General features: G+C 38.8%; 1 protein-coding gene across 3 annotated transcripts in view; it reads right to left on the minus strand.

The window, feature by feature from the left end:
* TRAF3 (TNF receptor associated factor 3) overlaps positions 1 to 21,796 on the minus strand; it is a 95,718-nt gene that overhangs the window by 37,313 nt on the left and 36,609 nt on the right. For 2 of the 3 annotated variants that reach the window (XM_045016700.1, XM_045016698.1), the window contains exons 3-5: positions 13,039 to 13,152; positions 6,700 to 6,955; positions 4,186 to 4,237 (exon numbers count right to left, since the gene is read on the minus strand). In XM_045016700.1, coding sequence (XP_044872635.1) covers positions 4,186 to 4,237; positions 6,700 to 6,938 — 291 coding nt within the window. In that variant the 5' untranslated portion in view covers positions 6,939 to 6,955; positions 13,039 to 13,152. The remainder of the gene's footprint in view (positions 1 to 4,185; positions 4,238 to 6,699; positions 6,956 to 13,038; positions 13,153 to 21,796) is intronic. The other variant, XM_045016699.1, reaches the window with a different exon arrangement.

Genomic DNA, 21,796 nt, shown 5'->3' on the forward strand with positions numbered 1-21,796 from the left:
CAAGCTTGAAAGCTTGTGTCTCGCACCTACAGAACTCACTCATGGCTGGGGGAAAGACTAGGGGTAAAACATAAATTTTTGCAAATGAGGAAAGAACAGAGTGATTAACACAGAATAAAAGAGAGCATCCTATATGTAGTAACAAAGCATACATCAGAGCACAGCATGCCCAGCAATAAAAATAGATATGCCAAGACAGCAATTAAATAGTTCTCAGTTAGAAAGACCACAAAGGATTGAACTGAGTTGTAGAAAATTGAAGAGAGAGAACAGCAATAATCAGACAATTGTGAAGCAATGTCTTTTGGCAAGTACTTATCTATTTAGATGTCCCTAAACCATAATATCCAAATAATCTTTTTTTCCTTCCTTCCTATTCTATTGAAGATATAGCTTCATTAGTGTGTCCATATATATAACACATGAGTGCATGGGCTTTGTTAAAGTTAGAGAGGACTTTCGCATTTAGTTCTTAACCCAGCAATGTCAGTGGTCTTGCCTATCTTTTACAGGTATGAGTTCCACAGCTCAGGCTGCCTCCTGTGAAAGGTCAGTATCTTGCACTTGCAAGGCTCTACTTATTGGGCAACAGTTTCATATTCCCAGTGGAACATAGCTGTTTGGGGTTGTGGCAGGAGAGGTGACATCTCAGCTATCAGGAACAATTCCGTCAAGGGCTTGGAACATCAATACAGAGACTGTGAAGTGAACTCTGTATTCACTTGGAAGACAAGGCAGAAAGAAAGCAGCAGAGTAACATGCTCCCAACAATCTGAATTAATAACAGAGGTTGCTACACTGTATGCCATTAAAAAAGAAAAGAAAACCGGGTGTGGCTTCATTCCTAGATACAAGTTGCAATAAAGCAGGTCTGGAGATCATGAATACATGGAGAACTATGGCTAGTTCTGAGTCCAATAGGAAAGAGTACAGTCTTTTAGTCAGTTGCAGTTTGCCAACACTTCTGGCTACTTTAATGGGAAAGCAAGCTTAGAATGCTGTCAGCACTGCGGAGATAACATACAGTAGAACTTCAGAGTTACCAGAATTATGAACTGACTAGTCAACCACACCCCTCAGTTGGAACTGGAAGTATGCAATCAGGCAGCAGCAGAGAGAAGACCAAAAAAAAATACAGTACAGTGCTCTGTTAAACGTAAACTACTAAAAAAATAAAGGGAAAGCTGCATTTTTCTTCTGCATAGTAAAGTTTAAAAGCTGCTTTAAGTCAATGTTCAGTTGTAAACTTTTGAAAAAGCAACTGTAACGTTTTGTTCAGAGTTCTGAACAACCTCCATTCCCGAGGTGTTCATAACTTTGAGGTTCTACTGTAGTTGCATGAGAATTATTTTGCCTACTGCAACAGTAATAAAATTAAAGCAAAATTCTGATCACAGAATATTCACTGCGGTAGTTAGATGAAGCAGAAAGATGTTTGTATGCTTTTCTGACACCAGGTTAAGTTTAATGAGCTGGCACTTTTTCCTTCACACAAATAACCTACGTAACATGGATTTTTGTAAAAAAAAAATTCAAAATAATTCATAAACAATTTAAAGAGGCTGCAGTTTTGCATATCATAATAAAGATAATGGAATGAGATTTTTTAATAATTTTACAAGGTGTTTCAATGGTTCTGTAAAGCCTTTGGGCTGCTCCATTTTGTGAAAAGCAGAAGTTAGTATGGAATTTCAGTTTTACAGAAAATAGTCAACTGACTTGCACAGTAAGGCTGGTATGTGTTCAATAATCAACGTTCTCCTTAGTTTCCTCTTCCTGTGCTTGTAGGAAAAGTTGAAGGTATTTCAGGTTTCCCAGCATATATAGCCAGTTGTCTGTCTGTTTGGGGTTTTTTAGGAGGCAGAGGTAAGGGGGAATGTTATATTGAGGTGATGACCTGGCTGGACATTTTCATTATTATTATAAATTATCTGTCTGATAGCAGCAACTAGGAACCCCAGCACGGCAACCACATCAGGGCCCCATTGTGCTTGGCACTGTACAGAGAAGTAACAACAGATGACAATCCCTGCCCCAGACACCTCATAATCTCTATGGTACACAAAACAGAATGATCGTAGAGATGAGGTAACAAGATGAACAGAGTATAGCACAAAAGCTATTTTTAAAAGAAAAAATAAAAATCTGATTTAACTTATAAATACAGGAAATTGGCTATAGATGCCATTAAATGGGAGGAAAGCCACTGCGGAAGACCTAAACCTAAGTGCAACAGATGTGTTTCTACTAAGGGGTTGCAGTGATAGGAAGATACTCTGTATAACTAACACAGCACTCTGCAGAGCTCTCTGCATCCTGGAAGAGAACAATTTTGTGAAAAGGCTACGGAGAGATGGATATATCCAACCTCTCTCTCTTGAGAGTAAGGGAGTACCTACATCAGTATAGAACTCATCTCGAAGCTTTGATAATCAAGGTGTCAGAACTGAATAAATGATAATTACTATTCAAAAAGAACTTTCTTTACACTGATGAAACATTACATAGTCAATACCCTATTTAAAGTGTGGGTGAAAAAAAAACGGAAAAAAGGATGTCAATGAAATAGCCTTCTTAACTGTGCACGTAAAGCAGTGGTCTCCAACCTTTTCACACACAAGATCACTTTTTGAATTTAAGACAAATCTAGGATCTATCCCGACCCTTCCCCGAGGCCCCGTCCCATTCACTCCATTCCCCACTCCCTCTGTCACTCGCTATCCCCCACTTTCACCAGGCTGGGGCAGGGGTGCGGGAGGAGGTGCAGGCTCTGGGCTGGGGTCGAGGGGTTCGGAGTATGGGAGGGGGCTCTGGACTGAGCCTGGGGCAGGGGGTTGGAGTGCAGGAACGAGGGGTGTAAGTTCTGGGAGGGAGTTTGGGGTGCAGGGGTCATATGGTCACACTGCACCTAAACTCATAGAATCCACTGGACATTTCATGAGTTTTACTTTTTATTTGTGTCATTTGTGGTTTACAGATCCAAAATCCTTCAGGGATTGTCATAAATCAGTGTAACATTCTCAATTGTGGGGTGTGTATTGGTTGAGCCTGGAGCAGGGGGTTGGGATGCAGGATGAGGGGTGCAAGCTCTGGGAGGGAGTTTGGATGCAGGAGGGGACACCAGGCTGGGGCGGAGTGTTGGGGTGCAGGAGGGGGTGAGGGATGCAGGCTCTGGGAGGGAGTTTGGTGCAGAAGGAGGCTCCGGACTGGTGCAGGGGATTGGAGTGCAGGAGGGCGTGAGGGGTGCGGTCTCTGGGAGGCAGTTTGGTGCAGAAGGAGGCTCTGGACTGGTGCGGGGGATTGGAGTGCAGGAGGGGGTGAGGGGTGCGGGCTCTGGGAGGGAGTTTGGGTGCAAGAGGGAACTCTGAGCTGTGGCAGAGTGTTGCGGTGCAGGAGGGGGTGAGGGGTGTGAGAGGGAGTTTGGATGCAGGAGGGGGCTCCGGGCTGTGGCAGGGGCATGGGATGGGGTGCGAGGTGCAGGCTCTGGCCGGGAGGTGCTTACCACAGGAAAATCCTGGTAGGAGGTGCAGCGGGGCTCAGGCAGGCTGCCTGCCTGCTTTGGCCCTGTGCTGCTCCCGGAAGCAGCTAGCTGCTGGCACATCTCTGCAACCGGGGCGGGGTGGGGGGAAGGTGGCTGTGCGTGCTGTCCCCGCCCCCAGCACCATCCCTGCAGCTTGGTTCCCAGCCAATGGGAGCTGCGGGGGTGGTGCTTGCAAGCACGGGCAGCACATAGAGACCCGCTGCCCCCCTCTCCTCCAGGAGCCGCAGAGACATGCCAGCAGCCAGCCGCTTCTGGGAACGGCGTGGGCCACGGCAGGTAGGCAGCCTGCCTGAGCCCCGCTGTGCCAGACCAAGTTCAGCTCCTCGACTGATTCACCTGGAGTGGCACTCAGGTGAGCTCAGAGGAATTCAGGGCCATTCGGTCAGGATCGGAGGCGACTTTTAGCTGCCCAGAGATTGTGATCGAATGGCAGAGGCTCCAGTGTAAAGGTTTCCAATCCTGTATGGTTACTACTTTGGCATGTGTAAGACATACTAGGTTCAAGTAGTACAATAATTTTTTTTCCCCAAGAAAGAGCATTATAACACTTTAAAAAAAAAGATTTCTGCAAAGTAGAAAAACACATTTTAAATAAATCATAGCAATTGAATATTAGAAATAAGAGACTATTTTAACAACAATACCTTATCTTTAACTATGTTCTCTTGACACGCTGTACATTTTGGATTAGAAGAACTGGAGAGAGAAAATAGACAAATTATTTTCTATCCCACTTTGAATTTTCTGTATTTATCAGATTTTAGATTGGTGCTAGTAAATCAAAAGGTGTCTTGTTTAATTATAATTGCTCAAAGTATTTAAAAACATTAATGATTAAGAAAGTATGGCTCAATGAAAGTTGGTATAGAATCAAATGGAACAAATACTGCTAACATTAAAGAAAACAAAATATAAAGTACTCCTTCAAGAGGATTTGAAAACTGAGTAAATAGTTGAATCCAACTTCCACTTACAATGGAAAAATCATTTTTAACTATTAAAAAAACCTTATTTAATAGCAGCATAAAATGAAGTACAGACTTCCTTTGCCAGGATTTTTCTTCTTTAAAAAGCACCGCAATAATACTTTCCTGTTGTGATGGTCCTGAATATAGTCATTTTAAACATCTACTTATTTCTTCATAAGATACAAAGATCAATTTAGATGTGTTTAATACACCATAAATTATGGGAACAATATGAACAGCCACAATGGATAAAACCATTGGTCCATTCAGCCTGGCATTCCAAAGGAAGGAAAAAAGAAAAAAAACAAAACAAAACACCATAATGCTTCTAGACAATTGTTCAGTGCTTCACATGGAAAAAGTAACATCCATTCCTAACTTCTACAGCAGGGCTTTGGGGCTGTGCTCCGGCTCCGCTCCAGCTCCAGGCAAATCCTGCAGCTCTACTGCTCCGGAGCTGCTCTGCACTCCAGCTCCAGGCTCCGCTCCAAAGCCCTGTTCTACAGCATGCCTGATCCAGCAGCTCTGGTTACCTCTCAGTATTTCAGCATGCACAGGCAAAACAATTATTAGTGTCTATTACATACCTAGCTCTTTTTAAAAAGCCAGGCATAATTTGACTCAATCTCCTATGTCAGTGAATGCTACAGCATTATATAGGCCATGAAATATTATTTAAAGGAAACCTAAATTTACCTCATATCTTTCCCCCTCAACACACACACACTTCTCCCAGTAATCTCCCCTCGATTATTAATCCCTATTCCCTCCCTTATTTGCACGGTTGCTTTTATTTGTGTTTGGATTGTAATCTCTTACATAACAGGGAAATTATTCTATTTTTATAAAGTGACTTGTACAGTATAAATAAGTTATTGCTGTTCATAATATTACGGGTCACTGTAAAGGAATGACTAATCAACTGTCGCTGTCATTCAGGTTGAATATTCCAATCAAATCCCACCCCATCCCAATTAACTAATCCTATTCCTTGTAATTGCACACGGTTTGTAAATCTCAACATGCTTCTGAGCATCTTCATTGCCTCACGGCTTCAATATCGTCAATATTTTTCTTAAGACGAGGTGAACAAAACTGGAGACGGTATTCCACACGAGGGTATATACTGTGTGATACAAGGTCATCATTTTCCAGCTTTTATTAAATGCACTCAAGCATCCTATTTGCTCTTTTAAACTACTGCTGCATACTGAGCAGACAGCTTCACTGAAGTTTCTCCTCAGATGACCTGAGAGTGCACAGCTCACTAGCATATAATCACTGTGTACTTAACTGTATGTTGACAGTGGATGTGAAATATTTGTAACTAATACCTGTTATTAACCACAGACGACTGCTTCCTAAAAACGTATATTCAGAAAAATTACTAGATTTCTTAGCACAAACAGTAATTTATCAGAAAATAATATACGTATCACAACAACTTAATTTTTCCTATTATAAATTTGATGCACTGAGTAGGAGAGAGAAAAGGATTTGTTACTTAAATGTATCTAACTCCACTAGCCCTGCATACTCAACCTCTGAAACAATGCTATATTTCCACAATTAAATATAGTCTGTTGCATACACCGAGCCAGAATGGTTATGGAGAATAAGTACGGGGAAGAAAATTCCCCAATTCTATTTCCGCTCTGTTCCTGGTGAAGGGGGTGACCTGGGGCAACTCACTTCTTTCCTCTGCTGCAAGTTTCCCATCAATAAAAAGAGGATATTACTAAATATCTACCCCACAAGTAGGCTGCTCAGATTGAAGTTTGTGCAATATTTTGAACATGCGAAGTGCTATGCATTTGTTATTACAAAACTCAAACTAATGTGTACCGAATACCATCAGCAGCAATGTATCAGAGATGAGATGCAAATGAAACACATTTAAATTGCCAGGTATTACTAAAAAGCTAGATTTTTTTTTTTTACTTTTAAAAGTAAGAGTTGCATTTTTATTCTCATGTTACCATGAATAGTTGCATAACTCAGCATTCTTATGAAAAAATAAATTAATGAAAAATTAATTTGTTATTTTGCACTCTATCTCAGGCCCTATAATCCTTAAATTGCTAAAAAAAATTTACATGCAAGACAAGATGGAAAAATAAGACATTTGTTTAACCTGTTTCACAAGGTCAGAATTTTTCAAACATTTTTAACACAGTAAGAAACACACACCTTAATAATGCATTAATGCAGGTTTCACAGAATCTGTGGCCACATTCCGTCTGTTTAGGATTGCACAATATGAGATGACACTTTTCGCATTTATACTTGTCCTCCACTGTATTTACAAATTTCTCTTTGTAACCTCCTTGTTCTGGAACATAAATTGATCCTGGAGTGTGATCAGGGTTCGCCCTTTGTTGTACCATTTCTACAGTCACAGGGGGTTCTGTCTTTTTATTGGTGTCCATATTGTAATAGGTAATTTCTATGAAAGAAAAAAAAAGCATAAGGCATAGCGCTCTACAGCTCTAACAATAACTGATCAGTGCATATAGGCATACACACGCTTTCATCTTTCTGCAAACATCTGTAATAGCTGTAAAAAAGTAATTAGTTTCTCTATACACATTTACATACACAAATATAAAAATGCAGGTGCACATATGAACATAGGCAAAGTTAGCATATTTGCATAAAATATTAAAATGTGGTAAATTAGTAAAAGTATTGTTCCTTTTTCAAGGGCTCTAAACGGCCAAGAGCCAAATACTGGTCCTGCGAGCAAAACCTTAATTACCTGTGGAAAACACACTGGGATTTGTGCAGAGGGAGTGGTGAAAGACACACATAGTGAGCAGTACAGTTGAAGATGCACTGCTGGACAGAAGGAGGTGAAATCAGAGTGAATTTAGGACCTATCTGTCTGGAGGTTGCTGAAACCATGCAAGAGGATGAGATCACCAAGAGATAAAAAGAGGAGAGGGCTGAACCCTGGAGAGTGCCCAAAGAAGGATCTGAATGTGGGAAGGAGTTGGGAAAAGAAGCCTCTAAAGTTGATACTGAAGGAGCAGTCCTACAGTTAGGAGGCCCAGGAGAACAGAGCTCCACAAACAGGACCAGTAGAATGGTAACGAAAAACAATGGAGAACAGGCAATCAGGGTTTAATGCACAAAAAATGGTATCCCAATGAAGGGAAGAAATAAAACTAAATGAAGATGTTCTAAAACCTAAATAGTACTTTTGCTTCACCAAGAACTGAGCAATTAGCCACAACAAGGGGGGGGAAGAGGTAATACTCAAGATAGGGGAGGGATAGCTCAGTGGTTTGAGCATTAGCCTGCTAAACCCAGGGTTGTGAGTTCAATCCTTGAGGGGGCCATTTAAGGAACGGGGATAAAAATCTGACTGGGGATTGATCCTGCCTTGAGCAGGGGGTTGTACTAGATGACCTCCTGAGGTCCCTTCCAACCCTGATATTCTATGATTCAACCAGAAATGCATATTGAACATAGAACAAGCAGCAGGTGACAGTTTCATAGAGATATGAATCTGCTTGAATGCTGGATTGTCAGCTGGCAAATGAGACTTCATACTGATATATCTACACAAGGCCCCACAGGACTCTACTTTGTGAAATGACATATATTGGACATCTCTTCAATGAAAATTGTCAGTAACATTCCAGTAAATAGTATCTTGCTAGGTAACTCTCCTGACAGTGAGATTTTTTTTGCCTTTTTTCAAGAAAGTTTGTCATACATGAAAAGCTAAAAAAAAAAATATTCAGCATCTGGTAGCCAACTGGGTGAAAAATTCTCTTCTCTAGGACACACAACTACAAAATTCTTACAAAGCAAAACAGTTGAAACCATCCACAAAGCACTACAGTAATAAACACAGAACGGATTTAAAAGCACATTGACAAGCACTTTATTATACTATAAGGGCCGTATTTCAAAAGGGCAGGGAATTCATATGAATACTTCACATTACATGCTCGAACTGACTAATTGCATGCATGGGGGTACTTTCACCTGCATGTGCATTAACTGGGTGCATATGCAATTAGAGGTAAACACAAATGTGGGTAATACACAGATCTTAGCTTTTGAAAATTTAGCACTACATTTTTGTTTATACACCACTACAGATCATGGTGCCTTTTTTCATTTGGGTGAACTTTAACGGAAGGACTCAGTTTACATCCACTAAGCAAATATTTCAAATGAGATATAAATTTAAGGCACAAGGTTCCATGTAGGTAGGTTACTATTGAACCCACAGTACAAAGAAGCCGACTTCCAGAAAAGAGAATCCCTGAAGCTAAGAGCAACAACTGATCTCAGTTTTCCTGTGCACCTTATCACTCAATTAAAGTGACAGCTGTTTCAGGAACAAATTCTTAAGGACTCAATAGCAGATCTCCATTAGAAAACACAAACTGGAATCCTGTAGCATGCCTGTGCACAGTATTTTTCAGAAATTAAAACAGAGCTGCTAGGCATTCTATGACTAATCCCATTTTGCTCACTACACTTCTGGTGCAAGTTCCATACTATAAGGATTTTCATTTTTGTCCCCATCAAAGATTTTACATTTTGCAGATACTTGCAGCTATCATGATAGTATCAGCTAAATCAACATGAAAAGGTGATGTACAAGTAAAACCTTTAGGAGTGGGAGGCTCTTACTTAAAATTTTATTTGCCCTTGTGAATTAAGTCAGGAGTAAAGATCTAGGCAGACACGACTCCAACCTTTGAGCAGCTGAGTTTAAACACTAACATAAATCCAGGGTGCTAAACTAGATTTTAAAATTTATATGTGAATGTAGCTTATACCAAGACCTGTGGGTTAGCAACTAGGACAACAGCAGAGAATAACCTGGAACTTCAACTCATGCTACTCATTGTGAGGTCAAATCATTAATAAAAACACCACCATGCCAGATGAAGTACTCAGTCTGGCATGTACAGCTGAGCTCAGCTGGATGACTCACATGGCTCAGTTTTGGAGGGGATCGTTAGTGTCTCCGAAAGGGAGGGCAAACTGCCAACAAAACCTCAAAGATCTATGGTTCTTGTTCAATAAGCCATTTCTGAACACAAGTGTCATCGCTATCTATTACCCAGCCTCTAACTTCCCTTTTCTGGGGAAAATAATTAAGAAGATATGTAGTGGAGAAACTTTCCATTCTTTTAACATCAGACAATCATGTTTCAGACCAGGACAAGTATGGAAACAGCAATATCAGATGTCTCTGCTAGCTGTCTTACATTTTTCAGTAACCTTTGATACAATCAACTACAAGGTGCTATTTACATCTCTGCCAAATCCAGCAGAGGTGGAAGTAATTGCCTTAGACTAGTTCTGCTTTTTCCTCTCATAGAAATGGAAGACTGCTCTTCCTCTTTGAGGGCTCTCCTTTGTGGTGTTCCACCAGGCTCTGTCTTGTCACTTCTCTGATTCAACATGTAGATGAAGCCTTCGGAGGAAGATAATGAAACATGGGCTACAATGTCCTTAATGTGCTGAAAAATTATATTCTGTTCTTGCTTGAACTTCACACGTTTAGTGTTGTTTAACCTTAAGTTTTTAAAAGCACGTAGACAATCTATAAAGGCTCACTTTGTATACAAAATGTAGGCATGTTCTATAATGCAGAGGTTCTCAGCCACTCTCTTTCTGAGGCCCCACTCAACATTTATAAAAACTCCACAGCCCACCTGTGCCACAACAACTGTTCTTCTGCATATAAAAGCCAGGGCTAGCATTTGGGGGTAGCAAACAGGGCAGTTGCCTGGGGCTCCATGCAACAAGGAGCCCCCATGAAGCTTCACTGCTCAGGCTTCAACCCTGAGTGATGAGGTTCAGGGCCCTGGGCTTCAGACCCATGTGGCAAGGCTTTGGCTTTCCGCCTTGAGACCCAGTGAGTTTAATGCTGGCCCTATTTTGCAGACCCCCAGAAGCCTGCTCGCAGCCCCCCAGAGGGCTCCAGACCCCGGTTGAGAACCACTGCTATAATGGACTTAGACTCCTATTGTATAAATCCATAACTACAGTGTTTTAAAAAAAAAAATGGAGAGTGCAGCTTTCGATCAGTAACTTTTAATCATTTAATGCTCTAATTCGGGAGATTCTACCTCCAAGCTAATTGCTAAGCAATACCATTTTATTGCTCAAAACTATACTGTGCATCATAGGGCCAGCTTCAGAGTCCTTAATTTGAAGCTGCTCTAGCAAACATGTAGCACAGACTTTATGCTTATTTGTGTAAGGGTTGAACTGCAGAAGACAGAAAGACAGAAAGACAAAGACAGAAAGAGAAATGAGTGGAGAGAACAAACAGAACTATCTTCCTGAACATACAAAAGAAATATAGTTTTATAATTTAATACAAGCCTATATTAACACCAAAGATTAGAAACTGGAAGCAAAAGTTAATCTGCTGACACAAGAGTGTTCCAGGAGGTGGAAAGCACGGGGATTCCCAAACAAGGAACAAACGGGTAAAATAAGGAAAACAGTTCTCACCCATAAAACGAAAGAGATATTAACAGATAAAATAAAAAAAGGTATAAAAGTAATATCTGTTTAAAAGATCAGAAGAGATGATCAACCTGGAGGTACAGTTATTTACAAACAAATTTACCCTCAATCTTTGAGGAAAACAATATCTATGGGCAATTCTGTAATTCTCATTTGAGCTAAGACACCCATACTGAGAATTATGAGAAGACGAAGACATGCAGACCTCTTGGGGGGGCCCAATCTTTCTATGCAGCAATAATCTATACAAAATGTTTTGTCCACGCAGTGTGCAGAGGCGGTCAAAAAAGCAAACAGGATGTTAGGAATCATTAAAAAGGGGATAGAGAATAAGACTGAGAATATATTATTGCCCTTATATAAATCCATGGTACGCCCACATCTCGAATACTGTGTACAGATGTGGTCTCCTCACCTCAAAAAAGATATTCTAGCACTAGAAAAGGTTCAGAAAAGAGCAACTAAAATGATTAGGGGTTTAGAGAGGGTCCCATATGAGGAAAGATTAAAGAGGCTAGGACTCTTCAGTTTGGAAAAGAGAAGACTAAGGGGGGACATGATAGAGGTATATAAAATCATGAGTGATGTTGAGAAAGTGGATAAGGAAAAGTTATTTACTTATTCCCATAATACAAGAACTAGGGGTCACCAAATGAAATTAATAGGCAGCAGGTTTAAAACAAATAAAAGGAAGTTCTTCTTCACGCAGCGCACAGTCAACTTGTGGAACTCCTTACCTGAGGAGGTTGTGAAGGCTAGGACTATAACAATGTTTAAAAGGGGACTGGATAAATTCATGGTGGCTAAGTCCATAAATGGCTATTAGCCAGGATGGGTACGAATGGTGTCCCTAGCCTCTGTTCGTCAGAGGATGGAGATGGATGGCAGGAGAGAGATCACTTGATCATTGCCTGTTAGGTTCACTCCCTCAGGGGCACCTGGCATTGGCCACTGTCGGTAGACAGATACTGGGCTAGATGGACCTTTGGTCTGACCCGGTACGGCCTTTCTTATGTTCTTATGTTCTTATGTGCATCACCTCTAGTAATATTAAAAATATTTTTCAATGTAGAAATATTCATTCTGCATTCACATCAATACTAAGTTTTAATAATTTTCTTTATTCTTCATATACAGAGCCTCTTACCCATAAAATATTCAAGAAACAGTGTATACCTATGACAATCTCTCTCAAAAATATTATCCTATTACAATATCTCCTGAAGGCCTCAATAAAGATTGGGGTGCCAGTGTTTTAGGCACTGTATAAGAATAAAGTTATTTGCAGAATGCAGTGAATAATAGAAATATTGCAGATACATGTAGATCTAAAAGTCCTGGTCTTACTACTCATGTCCTTTTAAACTGTAACAGGAGATATATGTAATGACCAAACATCTTACTAAACTGTGTAAGGAAACCATGATTAGTTGCACTAAATATGAATAGTTATATTTCCAATATTTAAAGGAAATGTGAATGGTTTTTCTTAACTAAACTGCTATCAGTTGTAAATGGTTACAAAAGTAGAAGAAATAAAAAACCCATTAGTTCCAGTTAAATAATTATGTTAAACTACCAAAGAAGAGAATGAATGTGAAGACAGACTAATTTAGTTACTGTTTAGGCAGGAAAAAGTTATCTGATCAAAATCTTAAGATTTGTGCTTGGAACAGAATACAATTTCTTCAGTGGTTTTCGAACTTTTTAGGCTGCGTAGCCCTTTCCAAATAAGGTAGTCTACCATGTACTCCCATATGAGATAGGGTCATAATATAAATATGAAAACAGAAAAATAAAAGGTCTGTAAGGGATAACACGATGCAACACAACATACACGTCCTAGAGAGTGTTGTCCTGGATACTACTATTATTATAACCAACAATTGTATTATATATACACACTTTCATTTTGGATAAAAATAGTCCCTCATACAAGTTCCTAGTTGTTGATTAGATGCTAACCCCGACAAGAGCTCATGTACGCCAGTTTGAAAACTACAGAATACAGTAGCATACCTGTGTATCCAAACAGGAAAAGGACATCTAAGCTTGGACAGGAAGCAAAAGACAACAACAGAAAAATAAGCAGTGAAGCAGTATCCTTTCAAACAATGATGTGAATCCCTTCATCTACAAAATAAGCAGAACAGACACCAGCTTAACTTCAAATCAAAATAGGTTGTTTACGGTTTATTTTTCAGAATTACCTCGGATGATCAGATAATCAGATTGCTAGATGTTTTTAGCCTTTTAATTTTGTTGACAGATGTCAGTCATATCAGTCTTTAAGAATTATTCTTAGATTGCTTCAGTATAAGGTTACCATCAGCAAGCTAAGGCATTTCTAACTTAAATTTCAGAATTCCTTATTTTATCAGTTATTTTTGTTTTTTTTCATATTTCCCTGTTATACAGGGATTTAAGGGCACCTCATTCACATTTTTATTACATAGAACCACACAATTTTCTTCTACCTTTAATTTCGGAAGCAAACCTAAACAGGAGACTACATATTTTACAAACAGAGGTATCTGCAGGGCAGAATATGCATTATAATCAATGACAACTCATTACAGTGACAAAGTGACAGGAATATTTCATTCAGAGAGATGCTTCCACCACTCTCATCGGTTCAGTACATACAGCAGAATACATATTTTTTGCTTAGCGTTTTTCCTCTAGAATCCTCAATCATAAGTGAGGATTTCTTTATTATAAAGATTTCTTACTGTAGACGACCATTCCTATGATAGCCTACCACCAATACAAAACACACACAATAAAAGATTCTGCCGTGCACCATTCCTACCCATCAACCAAATGACATTCAACTGGAAACCCCACAATTTATTGGAAAAGAGACAGAGAAAAATGTAAGTATCTTGCATTGTAGCATAAATATATCTAAGTGATGATGGACACCTCAGAGGAAAAGAGTTCTATAGCCAAAGGATCTTCCACTGAGGTGGTCATAATTCTTGTTTAAAAAACCTTTAAGCAAACATCACACACAAATTAGAATCAGGAATTAAATCCAGGGACAACAGTAAGAGTATTCAAGCTGCAGCAAACAATTGCCATAGTATGTCATACAGTCTTTTAAACAATCTGAGGTCATTGTTCTATCTTGCTATAATATTTACAGAACCTCAAATATTTTCCACCAGGTGGATCAGAATCTCATACTAAACGTACATTTTTGAAAGTGCATGTTCTTTTCAAAGCTATCGTCCCAACTGACATACCTAATACAATTGTGTTAATGTACTTACACATTAACTAACAACTAGATATAAATAAATGAAAAGTGGCATTTTCTCTACTCTTGCATTCCATTTGGGAAAAAGACAAAAGTTCAGTTTTTCAGACAAATATACACTGATTTTTTTTAAAAATCAACAACAGGTTTTTGGTGGGAGAGTTTCCCTACTATAGCATAATCTCTCCCCCCCTCCCCTTTTTCATTAAAGTTTTGGGGGAACTGCCATATTTTAAGCACCATTCCCTATTTTTATATCATATCTGTAGGATCAAGCAATCAAAAGTGAGAAATCTGCAGCAACTGATATAGCTAAATTAAGAAGTTCTTGGGGAAAATGGTATTTTTCCTCATTTCTAACCATCAGTGCTGGTTATTAATTCATTTCATATTAAAAAGAGGGCGAGTTATTTCTATCTTCCTCTGTTTAATATATAAACTCAAATTCCTATACACAGATGAAAAGAACACGTAGATTTATCACAGATCTTTTTTTCCTGGTTTGGGGGAACCCTTGTAATTTAATGATTTACGGTGAGATTTTCAAATGTGCCTAACCTCTATAGGCATCCAATCCCCATTCAAATCTCAATGAGTACAGATAGTGACTGTGAAATGCTCAGAGAGATTAGAGCAGCTATAAAAAAAAAATTTAAAACCTCAGGATGGGATGCAAAGATAAACTTTCTTGACACCTTAAATGACTGCTTCTTGGAGCAGCTAGTCCTGGAACCCACAAGAGGAGAGGCAATTCTAGATTCGTGAAGCACAGGATCTGGTCCAAGAGAAGAATACAGCTGAACCGCTTGGTAATAGTGACCATAATAAAATTAAATTTAACATCTCTGTGGCAGGGAAAACACCACAGCAGCCCAACACGGTATCATTTAATTTCAGAAAGGGGAACTACACAAAAATGAGGAAGTTAAACAAACAGAAATTAAAAGGTACAGTGCCAAAAGTGAAATCCCTGCAAGCTTCATGGAAACTTCTTAAAGACACCACAATAGAGGATCAACTTAAATGTATACCCCCAACTTAAAAAAACATAGTAAGAGAACCAAAGTGCCACCATGGCTAAACAACAAAGTAAAAGAAGCAGTGAGAGGCAAAACGGCATCCTTTAAAAGTGGAAGTTAAATCCTAAAGAGGAAAATAGAAAGGAGCATAAACTCTGGCAAATGAAATTTAAAAATATAATTAGGACGGCCAAAAAAGAATTTGAAGAATTGCTAGCCAAAGACTCAAAAAAAATGTTTAAGTACATCAGAAGCAGGAAGCCTGCTAAACAACCAGTGTGGCCTCTGGATGGTCAAGATGCTGAAGGAGCACTCAAGGACGGATAAGGCCATTGCGGAGAAACTAAGTGAATTCTTTGCATTGCTCTTCATGGCTGAGGATGTGAGGGAGATTCCCAAACCTGAGACATTCTTTTTAGGTGACAATTCTGAGGAACTGTCCCAGATTGAGGTGTCATTAAAGGAGGTTTTGGAACAAATTGATAAATTGAACAGTAGTAAGTCACCAAAACCAAATGGTACTCATCCAAGAGTTCTGAAGGAACTCAAATGTTAAATTGCAGAACTACTAACTGGTATGCAACCTATTATTTGAAACAGCTTCTGTACCAGATGACTGGAGGACAGCTAATGTGATGCCAAATTTTTTAAAAGGCTCCAGTTTTGACCTCACAATTACAGGCTGGTAAGCCTAACTTCAGTACCAGGCAAACTGGTTGAAACTAGAGTAAAAAACAGAATTATCAGACACATAGATGAACATGATATGTTGGGGAAGAGTCAATATAGTTCTTGTAAAGGGAAATGATGCCTCATCAATCTACCAGAATTCTTTGAGCAGGTCAACATGCATGTAGACAAGGGTGATCTAGTGGATATAGTGTACTTAGATTTTCAGAAAGCTTTTGACAAGGTCCCTCACCAAAGGCTCTTAAGCAAAATAAGCTGTCATGGGATAAGAGGGAAGGTCTCCTCATGAAAAAGTAACTGGTTAAAAGATAGGAAACAAAAGGTAGGAATAAATGGTCAGTTTTCAGAATGGAGAGCGGTAAATAGTGGTGTCCCCCAGCGGGCTATTCAACATATTCATGAATTATCTGGAAAAGGGGGTAAACAGTGAGCTGGCAAAATCTGCAGATGATACAAAACTACTTAAGATAAGTCCCAGGCAGACTGTGAAGAGCTACAAAAGGATCTCTCAAAACTGGGTGACTGGGCAACAAAACGGCAGATGAAATTCAATGTTGATAAATGCAAAGTAATGCACATTGGAAAACATAATCCCCACTACACACATAAAATGATGGTCTAAATTAACCGTTACCACTCAAGAAATAGATCTTGGAGTCATTGTAGATAGTTCTCTGAAAACATCCACTCAATGCACAGTGGCAGTCAAAAAAGAGAACAGAATGTTGGGAATCATTAAGAAAGGGATTGATAATAAGACAGAAAATATCATATTGCCTCTACATAAATCCATGGTATGCCCACATCTTGAATACTGCATGCAGATGTCAGCGCCCCAATCTCAAAAAAGATATACTGGAATTGGAAAAGGTACAGAGAAGGGCAACAAAAATGATTAGGGGTATTCAACAGCTGACATATGAGGAGAAATTAATAAGACTGGGACTCTTCAGCTTGGAAAAGAGACGAGTAAGTGGGGATATGATAACGGTCTATAAAATCATAACTGGTGTGGAGAAAGTAAATAAGGAAGTGTTATTTATTTACTCATAACACGAGAACTAGGGGTCACCAAATGAAATTAATAGGCAACAAGTTTAAAACAAACAAAAGGATGTATTTTTACACACAACGCAGAGTCAACCTGTGGAACTCCTTGCCAGAGGATGTGGTGAAGGCCAAGACTATAACAGGGTTCAAAGAAGTACTAGATAAATTCATGGAGGATAGGTCCATCAATGGCTATTAGCCAGAATGGGCAAGGATGGCATCCCTAGCCTCTGTTTGCCAGAACCTTGGAATGGGAGACAGTGCATGGATCACTTGATGATTACCTGTTCTGCTCATTCCCTCTGAAGCACCTGGCATTGGCCCCTGTCGAAAGACAGGATACTGGTCTAGATGGACCTCTGGTCTCACCCGGTAGGATCATTCTTATGTTCTATGCTAGTACCACCCCCGCCCAAGAAAAAATGACTTGGCAATTTCTGAAAAATACAAAAATGATGAAGATCAATAGGAAAATGTAACGTTTAGCTATAAGCTATACAAGAAGGACAAATTATGATACAACAAGAGAGGATTAGCTAACTTTTTTTTTTTAAAGAAACTCTATGGGTAGCATATTTCATAATTATCTATTATAGTGAGTCTTGTATGATCTTCTGGTACTGGTCACTGAGTGAGGATATTGGGCTAAATGGATCTCTGGTTTGATCCAATATAGCCTTTGCTATGTTCTCAAATGCCCAGGCTATGTTTCACCATGATGCTTAAGAGCACAATTCTGCACTCATTAAAATCACTGGCAAAACTCCTATTTCCTTCAATGGTGTAGGGTCAGGCCCCAAGAGGCTCTTCCATGACTTGAAAAATACAAGAATAACTAAGCAGTTCTGACACCTGAATGCTCTTGCAAGGGAACACCCATTCAGTGAAACAGAATCACTGACACTTTATGATTCCCATATTTCAGATTACAAAGTGACTGAAATGTAGAAAGTGAAGTGAGATTTAAACATAAAATAATTCTTTGCCAAAGTTTGGGCAAGCATATTAAACTGGGTTTTCTGTTGACCATGGAAGCTGTCATTTCCAATATACTTACAGCCATGCTAACCAAGACTGATCATTTTGATATTGTTTATAAAAGAAAGCTTCCCATTGAAGTGTCCAGTAATTACATTAATAAGAAAGGATAGGAATATGAATATTTATAAATATTTTTGTATTAATTCTAGCTGGATTATCCAGTAATCCAGAAATGATATAAAAGAGCTTCACTGACCATAAGACTGGACAACTCTCAAAAACCTAAGTGCAATCCTGGCCAACTGAAATATTTTTTGTTTCTTTCTTAATTTAAGGATTGAAGAAAACAATGGTAGATGGACAAGCAATTTAATGTGATTTAGGAAAGCTCACTTTAAAATATTGTTCAAACATTAGTTTTTAAAAACTGTCTATTTTTATTGTAAATGGTGGCATATGCAATGCCAGAATATCTTAATATATTAAGATTCTGCCTAGGGCAACAGTTAAAAGAAAATGTTTGTATTTCAAGTTTACCCTTGCTAACTACACCTCTTTATTAATCATTATTTCATAAATACATAATCTCAATGGGCTATGTTTTTTGAAATTAAAGAAATCAAAAGCATTGTTTAAAAAAAAAATCAGACAAAAATCACTCATGCTTTGCATGTCTGGGTCATGCTACAAATACTCCTGGATAAAACATCCTGTCCTAGCCAGCAGAAATTGCCTTCCTCAGTGTTCTGAATTCCAATTTGTGTTCTTGTTTGTAAAGCAGATAGGTGGAGTGAGGATGACTCTCAGTCTCTAAGAACTTAGCCCACAGTTGGAATTCAGAATACCGTAGAAGACATTTAGTTGAAATGTTTGTCTAAAGAGTTGGAGAAATTAAATCTGATCAGATTATCTCAGGACTAGACGCACTTTAATCTCTACCGTTGCTCTTCTGGGGAAATTCCATGATTGAGTCATGTCTGAGGAAGTGAATGAATGCACTTAGCTGTTTAATCTCCTGGTCCTGCACTCTAAAGGAAATAGTTAACCATTGCGAAACATAAAAAGTATTATACACATTTATAAAGGCATTCCTTAAGTATCTAGGCATCATAATAGAATCATAGAATATCAGGCTTGGAAGGGACCTCAGGAGGTCATCTAGTCCAACCCCCTGCTCAAAGCAGGACCAATTCCCAACTAAATCATCCCAGCCAGGGCTTTGTCAAGCCTGACCTCAAAAACCTCTAAGGAAGGAGATTCCACCACCTCCCTAGGTAACCCATTCCAGTGCTTCACCACTCTCCGAGTGAAAAAGTTATTCCTAATATCCAACCTAATGACTAATGACCATTTCCCTATTACTGAAGTAGGAATCACCAGTTTAGGGGGGGGAAATAGCAATCTCCCTGAGTTCTAAACATTCTGTTACAGTTCATACTTCCTCAATTCTGTCAGATCCCATAAATCTAATCCTACAGCTTACTAAAACTTTTTCATCACTGTATTCATTGGGTATCATACAAATCATTAATTGGTGTACCACAAAGGATAGGCTTAAGTGACACACAACATCTAAAAGGGACTGGTAGGTATGGTTTTGTGTGTATTCCTGCCTACTGTGTCAGGCAGACAGTAGTAAAATTTGAACTATTCATTAAATGAGCTGATTAGTCTCAAAAGCATCAGACTCTGATGGGCTCAGCAAAGGAATTTGCTTTCTAGATGATCCAGAAAGGAAAAAATAGACTCGGACAAAAGTGATGGTCCACCTCACGTGTGTGTCTGTTTTAATGGTCCTAGACAAGGAAGCATCTTCTAACTGGTTGGAAGAAAGTCTGGTTCTCCTCCTTCTGAGGTATTTGGGCCTGGATTTTATATGAAATCCTTGCCTGCAGAACCAGGTTAACCAATACCACCAAACTCCATGGAGCTACAGCCTCATACTGCCATGAAATCTCCCTGCAGCAGAGTGCCCCCAAAGTTCCTGCCCATCTGATCTTCTTAGTCTGGTTATTTTTTTTTCCACTGAGACTCAGTGAGTGAAATTATTTTTCTGTTCAGCAAACTGGTTTTTAAGTTTTCATTCTCTAAAACAAAATTTAATTATCTTCTCATTCTGCCTAGTGGAACAGAAATTGAGATAATATATTATTATTAATTCTTCAAACAATGTCTTGCTCTTTACATCACCTGGTGGCATACATAGGGAGCTACCTGGGCACTGTTCATTTCTTGGAAGGATGCAGAAGATGAGCCAATCCAGTCTTAAAGTCCAGTATGTAGTATCTTGGAATTCTTTTGTCAACTTAGAGATATTTTAAAAATACAAATACCAAACACAGTATCTGAAACAGGGAACTCAGCATTACCATGATCATACAGCAAGACCACAGAAATACAGAAGAATTCTGCAGAGATACAACAGACTCATTACGCAGATTAAAAATTACAGGAAAATTGTCTCCTCTAAAGTGCACCAAAATATTACTAAATCTAATTTAGAAATGCAGGTGATGTTTAACAGAATTATCCTCCTATGAAATTTTAATATTGCACACTGTAGGGGAAGCCAATTAGTGAGATACCCCAAGTATCGGGGTAGCCGTGTTAGTCTGCATGCACAAAAACAACAAGGAGTCCGGTGGCACCTTAAAGACAAACAGATTTATTTGGGCATAAGCTTTCATGGGTTAAAAAAAAAAAAACACACTTCTTCAGATGCAACTAGTGAGACAAATATTCTTCAACTACATATATTAATTTGTTAAAATTTAAAGTTTCTATGAAGTAACATATATTAGAAATACCTATGTTAAAATCTAAAGTGACATATCCACTGACTTACACAAGGGGTTACTTCAGCAAAAGCTTCTCAAAGCTATATCCAGAGCTCAGAAAACAATGCACTATAGTCACCCTCAGGACGAGTGACTGACTGACTGACTGACCCCCACTCTCCCCAGGAAACACTATCTAAGCTAGCTCTAGTCTTCCATTTGCAATAATTGGTTACTGAATATCAGAAACAGAAGACCAGCAAAAAGAAATATATAAATTTAAATAAATAATTTGGTCAACAAAAGACTGCACACATTGGCAAGCACAACAAAATACAATTAAAATGTTTTCTTTACATTAAGGTGGCTGGAGAAAGTCCTTTCACACTCAGTGTACATTAGGACCTTCCACATTATCTTTCAGGTAGGTTTTCGTATAATTTTAAAGAGGTCTTCAACTTCGCCCACAATAATTGTTTCCACTTTTTCTGGTGTCCTACAGATGTAAATACTTCCAACATGATATACTCTCAGTCCTGACAGAAAAAAGGATAAGTAAGGCAATTTCCCATTCAACTGTTTGCTTACAAAACAGTGGTGAAAAAACTCTTTTTATTCATTAATTTAGCAATATGGCCTGCAAAACTTCCAGTCTCAGCTCCACTACATTTAAATTTATCTTTTGACTGTGCTGCTTTCAAAAATTCGGTTTTGATACTGTGCTGCTGGCTATCACCAGTTTTTGTATTAAGAGAAGCTGCGACTTCTTTTGCGGGTATTCTAGCAGAATCCAATTGAAATATATTCTTGGGCTGCAGAAAAAAAGAACTATTTTCCTAAGACATGCTGAAATAAAGTTTCAGTTTCTCCTTTTTTCCATCTTTTCTGGTATAGCAATAATATTTTGTTATTGAAGGTCAATTTTCAAGAGAAAAAACAATGCCTTATGATTTATCCAAACATTAAATTGCATGTGGCTCTTTCAAGAACAGAAATCC

The sequence above is a fragment of the Mauremys mutica genome, chromosome 4, assembly GCF_020497125.1.
Source record: "Mauremys mutica isolate MM-2020 ecotype Southern chromosome 4, ASM2049712v1, whole genome shotgun sequence".
Taxonomy (NCBI): domain Eukaryota; kingdom Metazoa; phylum Chordata; order Testudines; family Geoemydidae; genus Mauremys; species Mauremys mutica.